The sequence below is a fragment of the Sardina pilchardus genome, chromosome 2 (assembly GCF_963854185.1).
Source record: "Sardina pilchardus chromosome 2, fSarPil1.1, whole genome shotgun sequence".
NCBI classification, from domain to species: Eukaryota; Metazoa; Chordata; class Actinopteri; order Clupeiformes; family Clupeidae; genus Sardina; species Sardina pilchardus.
Genome location: NC_084995.1, coordinates 46,615,943 through 46,628,442, shown reverse-complemented (window position 1 = coordinate 46,628,442; position 12,500 = coordinate 46,615,943). Strand labels below are relative to the sequence as shown.

The following is a 12,500-nucleotide window of genomic DNA, read 5'->3' as shown; positions in this document are numbered from 1 at the left end:
GTCCCCCAAGTCACAGGTGAGCCAATCAGAACTGGTGCACCATTCTCAAAGCCAATCAGAAGCAACTTCTCTCTTGTTCACTGATCCAATGGTTAGGATGACACATTGCCTGTGACCTTGTCTTGTACACATAGGCTAGTAAGGTATTTGTAATGGGCTAGTGGGGTATTTTAGGGAATTGTAATGGGCTAGTGGGGTATTTTAGGGTATTTGTAATGGGCTAGTGGGGTATTTTAGGGAATTGTAATGGGCTAGTGGGGTATTTTTAGGGAATTGTAATGGGCTAATGGTGTAAAAACAATGACAGAGAATTTGGACTCCATAGCCCCTTTCAGACCGTAGGGCCAAAGCCGAGCCAGCTGTGCCGTGCCGGGGCTAATTGCTTTCACATATCTTGGTGCGGTGCTACTAGCCCCTGATTTCTGGCCCAACAAAAACGTAGCCAGTTGAGCTAGAGCCGGACCAGAGGCGGAGTCAAGGTGAAGGCGGAGTCAACCCGTAGGCTACTGTGTGTGGAGTCGAAAACCGAATTTAGAGATAGCAGTTACGTCCATGTTAAAGATATTTGCCTGTCAGTAGGCTAACTCTGTCTAGATATCACCATTTAGCACAGTAAAAAGTGAACTAACATAACTAACTAACATAGACAAGCGTCCCACTAATTTAGGCTATTCCTGCCGGTGTGTTTCCTACTATTACGACTATCGTGCTCCAATTCCAGCCCCTTTCGTTCAGAAATTCTAAAATAAATATAGCTGCAAGCGGCGATGCAGGCCCTCACACCTGCGGTCCGGACCCGTGACATTCCGGAATCTAACTAAGCCACACCCTAGGCCAGAGCTTTGTCTCTGACTAGAGGTAGAAATAACACACATGCCCACCAAATTTGGTTCATTGTTGTGAATGTATGTGTTAACCATAATAGACAACTTGCTAGGTGGCGCTATAGGGTCCCTAAGCCACACCCTAGGCCAGAGCTCTGTCCCTGACTAGCGGTAGCAATAACACATGAGCCCACCAAATTTGGTTAATTTTCGTTAATGTGTGTGTCAACCACAACAGACAATGCGCTAGGTGGCGCTATAGAGTCCTTAAGCCACACTCTAGGCCAGAGCTCTGTCTCTGACTAGCGATAGCAATAACACACAAGCCCACCAAATTTGGTTCATTTTCGTGAATGTTTGTGTCAACCACAACAGATAACGTGCTGCTAGGTGGCGCTTTAGAGTCCCGAAGCCACACCTTAGGCCAGAGCTCTGTCTCTGACTAGCAGAAGCAATTCCACATGTAGCTACTAAATTACATCCAATTTCTAACCTTTTTTCTGCCTATAACACCAACTTCCTGTTTCTTAATAAGACGCCATAATTCAAACCTTCGCCATTTCAATATACTTCGAAAATTCTAAAATCTGGTCGCAATTCCTCTTGGGCAACCCCTCTATCAATTTACTGCTACTATGACATGATTTCGATAAACCGTCTAGGAGAAGTGTTTCAAAATACATAATGTGCAAAATTCATAATCATAATCATAACTCAAATTCCTCTAAAATTCACTATGTAGTTTAAATGTCAAAGTTGTTCAGATTAATACAACACACATGCCTACCAAATTTAGTTCATTTCCATGCATGTATGTGTCAACCACAACAGACAACGCGCTAGGTGGCGCTATAGGGTCTCAGAGCCACTCCCTAGGCCAGAGCTCTGTCGTTGAGTAGTGTTACCAATTCCACACATAGCTGCCAATTTTCAAGAGTTTTAGAGCATTCCAAGTTGGTGAAAAAAGGCAAAACGTGGCCCAGAAGACATTTGATCTGAGCAAAAACAATAGGGCCGCTGCTACAGCGGCCGCACCTCGGTGCTCGGGCCCTAATAATAATAATAATAATAATAATCTGAGCAAAAACAATAGGGCCGCTGCTACAGCGGCCGCACCTCGGTGCTCGAGCCCCAACTATGTTTTTTAATACTTCAAAATACCATTTGATAAATGAACCTTACATTTTCCAATAGCCATAGATTTGTGGATTTGAACAAAGTCCCGTTTGGTTCTTAGCAATAGCGTCTACTGCCTTCAAAATATCTTCTTTAGCTTACTCTGTGTTTTTTTAGCCTACTCTGCGCTCTGAGTTTAGTGCTGGCTGTGAACTCACTCGGCATCGTTGTGAAACTAACCTGGAGCTCCATGCGGATTTTACTGTCTATGAATTGTACACACAGCCTTACAAATGTTTATTGCTCTTCGAGTCACGGTCAAATGTCATATATGTTACATAACTCATTTAGATACACATATGTTGTCTGAGCCATGCATTTCTTTAGGAATCCACCGTCATGGTTTGTATAGAAATGAATATTAAGTGATATACACGTAAACGGACAATAAGAGGTGACTGACTTCGATAGCACAGCATTGGAAAGAGATACGCGACTTTCTGCTTAAATCCTGTTTGAAAAGGTGTGGTGATGTGACGTTTTCACAAGCAAGGGTGTGTCGAGGTGTAATGCGGAGAGATAATGGCCTGACAGTCTGAACGCAAAGGTCTCAGGGTTATGAGGCTTGTGGACCCGACCCACTAGCACCAGGTGGCCCCCAAATTAGCCAGGCCCAGGTGGCCCCCAAATTAGCCAGGCCCAGGTGGCCCCCAAATTAGCCAGGCCCAGCTGGCCCCCACCACACGGCACCAGTAACCACTGATTTAAATGGGACTCCATCAGCTTTAACCAACAGCACTGATTTAAATGGGACTCCATCAGCTTTAACCAACAGCACTGATTTAAATGGGACTCCATCAGCTTTAACCAACAGCACTGATTTAAATGGGACTCAGTTATAAGCTGTAACCAACAGCACTGATTTAAATGGGACTCAGTTATAACCAACAGCACTGATTTAAATGGGACTCAGCTATAACCAACAGCACTGATTTAAATGGGACTCAGCTATAACCAACAGCACTGATTTAAATGGGACTCCATCAGTTATAACCAACAGCACTGATTTAAATGGGACTCCATCAGTTATAACCAACAGCACTGATTTAAATGGGAATCAGTTATAACCAACAGCTATTACACTTACACTCAATGGGACTCCTACAGCTATAACCAACAGCTGTTATGGGCTATGACATTCTGTGTGTGTGTGTGTGTGTGTGTGTGTGTGTGTGTGTGTGTGTGTGTGTGTGTGTGTGTGTGTGTGTGTGTGTGTGTGTGTGTGTGTGTGTGTGTGTGTGTGTGTGTGTGTGTGTGTGTGTGTGTGTATATGTTCCCTCTAAGCTGCGCGCGTGCGCGAATGCGCAGGCCAGTCGAAGTGGCCGCGCAATAGATTTTTCAGACCGCGCATATTTTTCAGACCGCACAAACTATTTTTTCAGGGGTTAAAAATGTGACTATCAAACGCGATGTAGCCTAGTTACCAAACATTTTAAATACTGACATGTCTGACAACCAAGTCGGAAGTAGACAACGTTACAAACAAAGTATTCTAGGCTCTTGGCGGGTACCATGACGAAAAGAAAGGCTGAGCAGGTGCTCCAGAAAAAGGTCTGCCTAACATTTAAAAATTAGTGGCTAGATGAAATAGTCCAAACTGACACAAAAGATGGTCCAGGTAGGATAAAACTTTAAGAGATATTTACATATTTGCTCGGAGGCAAAAGCGAAAGGGGAGTTCGCTAGTGGTAAAACTTTGTCCGAGTGGAAGCTTGATTACCTAAAGCAGGGGTGTTCTAACTACGGCCCGTCACGCACTTTCATGCAGCCCGCCGAGCATGCATTAGTTTATCATAGATTTTGCCCTTTCTCATTATTGTCATGTAAATTATATATATATATGGGTGGGGGGGGGGCATGGTCATTTTTGGCAGGTCGCGTGGTTGCGAATTGCTCACAGCGGTAAAACCTGCGCTCAGAAAAAAAATGTTTTGCTCAGTGCTGAAAAAAATTAGAGGGAACATTGTGTGTGAGGGAAAGGGAGAGAGAGACTTGTGTATGTTGTATCGCTAATTCTTTCTCCTTGGATAAATGTGTGTGTGTGTGTGTGTGTGTGTGTGTGTGACTGTGTGTGTTTGTGTGCGCTTGCTTGTGTGTGTATGTGTCTGTGAATGCATTAGTATTGTACACGGTAGGAAAGATTCTTCACAGGTGCAGACAAACCTCCAGAGGTAAAGCTCCTTCACTGCCTTGTTAGCTTCTTAGCTCAGCACAGTCATATCTGCTAGTGTGTGTTTGAGTACTAGCTGTGTAGCCAGGGATCCTGTGTTGAACTAGTTTACTGCACAGTCATATCTGCTAGTGTGTGTTTGAGTACTAGCTGTGTATCCAGGGATCCTGTGTTGAACTAGTTTACAGCACAGTCATATCTGCTAGTGTGTGTTTGAGTACTAGCTGGGTAGCCAGTGATCCTGTGTTGAACTAGTTTACAGTCCTGGGCCATATTACAGAAACCTCCTCTCTTGAGTCTTACGTTAAATATATATTATTATTACGTTGAGAAATGTAAGATCTTACCTTAAAGCAACACTAAAACACTTTCCACTTATTAACTCCTCTTGAGTCTTACGTTAAGATAGGACAAATTTAAGATCTTAAATCTTACGTTAAGATAGGAGAAATATAAGATCTTAAATCTTACCTTAAAGCAACACTAAAGCACTTTGCCTCTGTTGCACACACACTATTTGTTTTACAGCAAATAACGTCCACAGACATGGTAGAGTATGTTGCATGAGTTTATGAAAGTATGATGTATTGCGAAGCAAGTGAAATTTGTATAGTAAGTGAAAAATGTATAGCAAGTGAAATTTGTATAGTAAGTGAAAAATGTATAGCAAGTGAAATATGTATAGCAAGTGAAAAATGTATAGCAAGTGAAAAATGTATAGCAAGTGACATTTGTATAGCAAGTGAAAAATGTATAGCAAGTGACATTTGTATAGCAAGTGAAAAATGTATAGCAAGTGAAAAATGTATAGCAAGTGAAAACTGTATAGCAAGTAAAAAATGTATAGCAAGTGAAAAATGTATAGCAAGTGAAAAATGTATAGCAAGTGAAAAATGTATAGCAAGTGAAAAATGTATAGCAAGTGAAACTAGAAATGTGCATGTCCGAGGACCTGCAAGAGCGGGTTTGCAAAACTGCTAACTATGCTAACCATGCTTACAATGCTAACCAGGATGATCAGCTAACTTGGCTGATGATTTCTAGCAGTTATGCTAAAAATGCTAATTATGCTGACAATGCTATCTAAGCTGACAATGCTAACCAGGTTGATTAGCTAATTTAACAGATGATTTCTAGCATTTATGTTAAAAATGCTAACTATGCTTAAAAGTGCTTAAAAAAAAGCCTGCAAAAAAAAAAAACTATTTCCCCATTCATTTCAATGGGACCGAAAAACGGGAATCCCGGAAAAACGACAACTGGCAGCCATCCGACATGAACAAGGAAGCTACACCAGATCGGGCCTGATTTTTTAGTGTTGGAACCGCGTCGATAGCTCAAACGCTCTAGGAGAAGAGGTGTCTTAAAAAAAGTGGGTGAACGGGAATAAGTTGAATGTGCTTATTCCTTGCAGCAAGCCCACTAATTTGTAGTTTATTGTGTCTAATTTCATCAAACTACAGATCCGCTACCCGATCTGGTACGCTTACAGCGTGCGGGGGGGGGGGGGGGGGGGCGCTGTGGCACAGCAGGCTACAGCGCTCGTACCATATACGGGTCTGAGTGCCCACGGGGATCCAGGTTCGAATCTGGCCTGCGGTCATGTCCCGATCCCACCCCATCTCTCTCTCCCCCTTGTTTCCTGTCTACCTGTCCAATAATAATAAAGTCAAAAAGGCCACAAAAAAAGCGTACATAGTGTGGTTATAGCCGATATGAGGGCCACAAATCAAATGCATGAGTGCCGTTCACCCTGTTAAGAGTTGATGAACCATTGAAATGATTTTGGAAACATTATTTAAAGGTACAAAAAACTCTTTAGTGTTGCTTTAAGATCAGAGAAATATAAGAAAATAAAGACCCCTCAAAAATAGGTCATAGCTCCATAGTTACTGTAACACAAGAATCATAGCCTGGGGTCTTCTGGGGTATTCTGTACCGATTTACGTGACGTTTGTCATTGGGATCACCCAAAAGCCTTTCAATAACTATATTTTGTCTTACACGATTACAATTAGGCCTACAATTTCGTTATAAATGTAATAAAAGACCTGCCATTTCAGGTTAGCAGGTAGATAGATAGATAGATAGATAGATGCTGTAGATAGATAGATAGATACTTTATTCATTCCGAGGGAAATGTTAGATAGTAAGAGGCCCTGTGGCTAATTTGTGACACTAAGGAGAAGCCTAACATAAAGATGCCTGAAATGTGCCCAAAAGGCATTGAAATATGGCTGAGGAGTGGAGGGATTTGCCCATAGAGTTAGCGATGAACTCATTTGCCCATAGGGTTAGCGATGAACTCATTTGCCCATAGAGTTAGCGATGAACTCATTTGCCCATAGGGTTAGCGATGAACTCATTTGCCCATAGGGTTAGCGATGAACTCATTTTGTTTGTGGGTGAAGGTCGTATTGATCTCCTAGGGTTAGTTTAGTGATCTTGTGATCTGCTAGGGTTAGTTTAGTGATCTTGTGATCTGCTAGGGTTAGTTTAGTGATCTTGTGATCTTGTGATCTGCTAGGGTTAGTTTAGTGATCTTGTGATCTGCTAGGGATAGTTTAGTGATCGTGTGATCTGCTAGGGTTAGTGTAGTGATCTTGTGATCTGCTAGGGTTAGTTTAGTGATCTGCTAGGGTTAGTTTAGTGATCTTGTGATCTTGTGATCTGCTAGGGTTAGTTTAGTGATCTTGTGATCTGCTAGGGTTAGTTTAGTGATCTGCTAGGGTTAGTTTAGTGATCTTGTGATCTTGTGATCTGCTAGGGTTAGTTTAGTGATCTTGTGATCTGCTAGGGTTAGTTTAGTGATCTTGTGGCTGAAGGTCGTATTGATCTCCTAGGGTTAGTTTAGTGATCTTGTGATCTGCTAGGGTTAGTTTAGTGATCTTGTTAGAGATCTTGTGATCTGCTAGGGATAGTTTAGTGATTGTGTGATCTGCTAGGGTTAGTGTAGTGATCTTGTGATCTGCTAGGGTTAGTTTAGTGATCTTGTGATCTGCTAGGGTTAGTTTAGTGATCTGCTAGGGTTAGTTTAGTGATCTTGTGATCTGCTAGGGTTAGTTTAGTGATCTTGTGATCTGCTAGGGTTAGTTTAGTGATCTTGATCAGATGAATAACACTTAGATGAGCAGTTTGTGCAGTGCGTGTGTTTCCTCTCTTGTCTTGACGTGTGTGAGTGAGTGGTTGTCTCTGTGTTTCACTTGTTTGTCTGTTTCCTGTCTTCACGTGTGTGTCTGTGTGTTTCTTGTCTTGTGTGGGTTTCCTGTTGCTCTCTGCGGAACATCCTCTATGGTGAGTCAACGTCTCAATGGTTACTGTGGCAGTTTACCAAAAGAGTGTTGTGCCCAAGGCAATCCCTAAGAGCACTGCACCCCCTGCTCAGACTGTAGGGGTGTGTGTGTTCACATAGGTGTGTGTGTGTGTGTGTGTGTGTGTGTGTGTGTGTGTGTGTGTGTGTGTGTGTGTGTTCACATAGGTGTTTCTGAGTGTGTTTATGCAGGTGTGGATTTGGGTCTAAGTGTGTGTGTGTGTGTGTGTGTGTGTGTGTGTGCTCACATAGGTGTTTGTGAGTGTGTTAATCAATGCAGGTGTGGATTTGGGTCTAACTGTGTGTGTGTGTGTGTGTGTGTGTGTGTGTGTGTTTCAGATGAAGATCGCCTGACTCGTAGGAAGAGCTTTGTAGATACCATCTCCTTACAGCTAGATATCCTATCCAACAGTCTACCAGACAAGGTAACACACACACACACACACACACACACACACACACACACACACACACACACATACACACACCACAGTCTGTCTTTGGTCGGATTTATTTAGAAACAGTTAATATTTATATGTGTGTGTGTGTGTGTGTGTGTGTGTGTGTGTGTGTGTGTGTGTGTGTGTGTGTGTGTACATGCTCGTGCACTCTTGTACTACAGTCACACCTGGCTGAAGAGATCACCTTTGAAACTTTGAAGAAAGCAATAGGTAAGTATTCTAACATAGATGCTGCGTGTGTGTGCGTGCGTGCGTGCGTGCGTGCGTGCGTGCGTGCGTGCGTTTGTGCGTGCGTGCGTGCGTTGCGTGCGTGGTGTGGAGTGCCAACAAGGATAGCTTCTGTTTTAGAACTGTTTAGTTGTAGGAAGTTTGCCGTCATCCACGCCTTTATCTCCTCCAGGCAGGTGGAAACTGTGGATAGGGCTGCAGAGAGTGTTTGGTTAGTTTTTATATGGAGTTGGGTGTCATCAGCATAGCAATGGAAAGACATTCCATGCCGGCTGATGACATCACCATGGGGGAGCATGTACAGAGTGAAGAGGGTGGGGCCTAGGACTGAACCTTGAGGGACCCCACAGGTGACGGAGTTTGTGACTGAATTTGCATCTGCCAGGGATACATATTCTGTTCTGTCCGTGAGATATGATGTGAACCAAGCCAGGGTGGTGCCAGAAAGTCCGATGGAGGAGTGGAGGCGTTGTAGAAGGATGTGGTGGTCAACGGTGTCGAATGCTGCAGTGAGGTCAAGGAGGATGAGAAGTGATGGAGAGCCAGCATCAGCTGTCAGCAGCAGGTCATTTGTGACCCTGACCAGGGCAGTTTCCATACTGTGGCCAGGGCGAAAACCAGACTGAAACTTCTCATATAGGCTGTTTGTGGTGAGGTGTTTATGGAGTTGAGCAGAGACCACCTTTTCCAACACTTTTGAAAGGAAAGGGAGATTGGAGATGGGGCGGTTGTTGGCAGGTGGTTCCGGGTCAAAAGCTTTTAGAGAAGTGGCTTGATGACAGCAGTTTTCAAGGATGTGGGGACATGGCCGGACTGGAGGGACTGATTGATGATTTTGGTGAATAGGGTAACATTTTTAAATAATAGTGTTTGTTAAAGATTGCGTGGATTTTGGTGCAAAACAAGAGAACATTTGGCGATGGAACAGTTGTGAATGAGTGCTTAAAGGACTAGTTCGGTATTTTACACTTTAAGCTCGTTTTTTGTATAGCCTAGCATGAAAACGAGTGTTAGACACTGAAATTTCGACGATTGAGCCTGTTTGTGGAATTTGGCAGATTTAGAATGGAGCTCTGTAGGCTTTAACATTGCTCGCTTTGTGCATGCTCTATTCTGTCCTTAAAACACCCCTAAACGTTCGTTTTTAAAAGTGTGCAGCTCACCGAGTGGTTACTGGTCTTCAACGATCTTCTATAGCAAGTTTCGCAGTGAAATTCAAATTCTGTTGTGTTGTATTAGGCACACACGGTTGTAAAAGTGCTTCCGGGATTTCGAAAATCCCTGATAACAGATGACAGAAGCTGTATTTCGCTGCTAAACTTGATATAGAAGATCGTATTGTATCATATTGTTTCTTCTAAATGACGCTATGCAATCCAAATATGGACATTTCCTTTGTATTAGCAACCAATCGCGAAAGTTCAAAGACGAGTCTAAGCTGAGAACGCATCTCATTGGCTGTCTTTCAAGGCTGTTTTCTCAAAACGAGTTATTTGCGGTTTAATGTCATTTTCCGGTAGATACTTCTCAGCCTCTGTAGCACCTATGTACACCAAACTTTCCAGTAATACACTTAACAGTATGCTGAAGATATGTTCAGAGGGATTTGTTAATATATCATTCCTGGCCTGATTTATGTGACATTTTAATCAAAAAAGCATGGCAAAATTTTTTTTTTTTTAAGGCTATGGACAGTATATTTGGATTTCCTAGGCAATGAAAGCAGATATCCTGAAATCCTTCTGTAATTTTATTGTAATCTTGTTTGTAAACAACATGAAAGAATAATTTTGCACCTGGCTTTATCATATGTTCAGATCTATCTACCGGAAACATATGCTAAATCCTGCATATTTAATGAGAGAATGCCTAATTTGCATAATTAAACATGCTTATTTCAAAAACTTGTAATACATTTTTTTTCTCATACTTGTGTAAGTAATCAACTGAGGAAGTTTCATGATGATACCTATGATTTAAAAATGTTACCCTATTCAACTGTAGTGTCTCGCCTTAAAGCAATAGTTCGGAATTTTGGACATAGGACCTCATTTCCAACTTAGTCGGGGTGATATAGGTTGGTGAAGACCATTTTCAGTGAATTTCTGCCCTTCCTTGAGTTGCAGCGTTCATCTCATGCTAACCTGGTGCCGAGATAACGCAAGTCAACGGTAACATCCAGCCTGCCACTGAAAACACTCCACAGAACACCCGAAACAAATAAATAACGTCAGACTATCGATGCACATGCACATTGATAGAACAATGTTAGAAATAAAACTAACCTTGCATCGCATTGCAATAGCCTACTTTGTTCCCTGTATGGCAGTGGCGGATTGATATTGAGAAACTAGTCCCTCAAAATGTAATAAATCATTGAGTTGCAAGGTTAGTTTTATTTCTAAAATTATTCTATCAACACGGACATGTATAGCGATAGTCTGACGTTTTAATTGACTTGTCTCGGGTGTGCTGTGGAGTGAGTAAGACTGTTGTTGATGTCAGACTGATGTTACCGTTGAAATGCGTTAGCTCAGAACCAGCGTTAGCAAAGGGGAACGCTGAAACTGAAGGAAGGGGTTAAACGCGATAAAAACAGTCTTCACCGACCTTTATCACCTCGGTAAAGTTGGAAATGAGGTCTTATGTCCAAAATTCCGAACTAGGAATATTACAACTATAGTTGTAATACATTTTACGCAGCTGCGTGAAGTGTGTGTGTGTGTGTGTGTGTGTGTGTGTGTGTGTGTGTGTGTGTGTGTGTGTGTGTGTGTGTGTGTGTGTGTGTGTGTGTGTGTGTGTGTGTGTGTGTGTGTGTGTGTGTGTAGATACCACAGGTCTCGAGGAGCAGGAGAGGGAGAGAAGGCGTCAGGTGATGGAGAAGTTCCAGAAAGCTCCATTTGAGGAGATCGCTGCCCACTGCGAGTCCAAGGTTAACATCCAGTAACGCGCACACACACACACACACACACAACACACAACATCCAGTAACACACACACACACACACACATACACACACACACACACACACACAAAACATCCAGTAACACACACACACACACACACACACACACACACACACACACACAAAACATCCAGTAACACACACACACACACACACACACACACACAAAAAACATCCAGTAACACACACACACACACACACACACACACACACACACACACATACACACACAACATCCAGTAACACACAACATCCAGTGACACACACACACACACACTGTCCCAATAAGAAACAGTATGATGTGCACTTTTTTGTTTCTTTTCAGAATAACATGCTTCACGACCGCCTTGCACAGATTTTCGAGCTAACTATCCGGTAAGTGGCCTGAACACACACAAAACACTGCGCACACACATACAGTGGGTCCCACTTGGAATTGTCCGATGTCATGTGTGATTATCACACATATTTTATTTAATTTTCCTCAGTGAAGTTGCAATGACCTAAATAACCACAAGATGTGACTTGTATGAAGTTGTCTGTTATTTTATGAAGAGGCATCTGGCTGTTTCATTTAGGTTTGTTTTGCTTTCATTAACACTAATGCTAATACTCGTTTACGTTCACAATACCACTCTGATACAATGGCTCACACGCAAGCTAGCTCAGCTGATATTTCGCACTGGTTTAAAGTGCCCTTGCTCGAATATTTTGTATAGAAGCATGACGTAATTCTGAGTCGGGGACGTAGTATGACATGTCTGCCAACTAGTGGCAGGGAGTTTGAACGAAATTTGACACCCTATTTGACAAAATCGGCCATTTTATTCAGTACCGCATCTTGTCGACTATATCCGCCTGTGGCGCCTAGAGGGTTAACATAGGGGCAGGCAGTTTTTTATTTTTAAAGACCACTTATTTCATGGATCCAGGATACTATCCATCCTGATAAAGTTCCCTTGGTCTTTAGAACTAAAATTGCCCCACATCATCACACACCCTTCATCATACTTAGAGATAGGCATGGTGTTTTGTTCGGTTTTGTTCAGTTAGCCTATTAGCTGGTTTGATTTGCATTGAGTTCAATGAGCATCAAACAGGCTAATAGGCTAACTGAACAAAACTGAACAAAACACCATGCCTATCTCTAGGTATGGTGAAGGGTGTGTGATGATGTTGGCCAATTTTAGCTCTAAAGACCAAGGGAACTTTATCAGGATGCATAGTATCCTGGATCCATGAAATAAGTGGCCTTTAAAAATAAGATTATGCCTGCCTCTATGGGAATTGAACACATAGGGTTAACATAGGGGTGGCAACACTTATGACCCCAGCATTTTAAGGAGGAACATTTATTTATTTGGG

The 12,500-nt window shown here is 42.5% G+C and overlaps 1 protein-coding gene across 3 annotated transcripts in view; it reads left to right on the top strand.

Moving 5' to 3' along the window:
• efr3a (EFR3 homolog A (S. cerevisiae)) overlaps positions 1 to 12,500 on the top strand; it is a 72,903-nt gene that overhangs the window by 57,148 nt on the left and 3,255 nt on the right. For all 3 annotated transcript variants that reach the window (XM_062530830.1, XM_062530831.1, XM_062530832.1), the window contains 5 exons: positions 1 to 16; positions 7,820 to 7,905; positions 8,103 to 8,151; positions 10,998 to 11,101; positions 11,461 to 11,510. The exon at positions 1 to 16 is cut by the window's left edge and continues 112 nt beyond it. In XM_062530830.1, coding sequence (XP_062386814.1) covers positions 1 to 16; positions 7,820 to 7,905; positions 8,103 to 8,151; positions 10,998 to 11,101; positions 11,461 to 11,510 — 305 coding nt within the window. The remainder of the gene's footprint in view (positions 17 to 7,819; positions 7,906 to 8,102; positions 8,152 to 10,997; positions 11,102 to 11,460; positions 11,511 to 12,500) is intronic.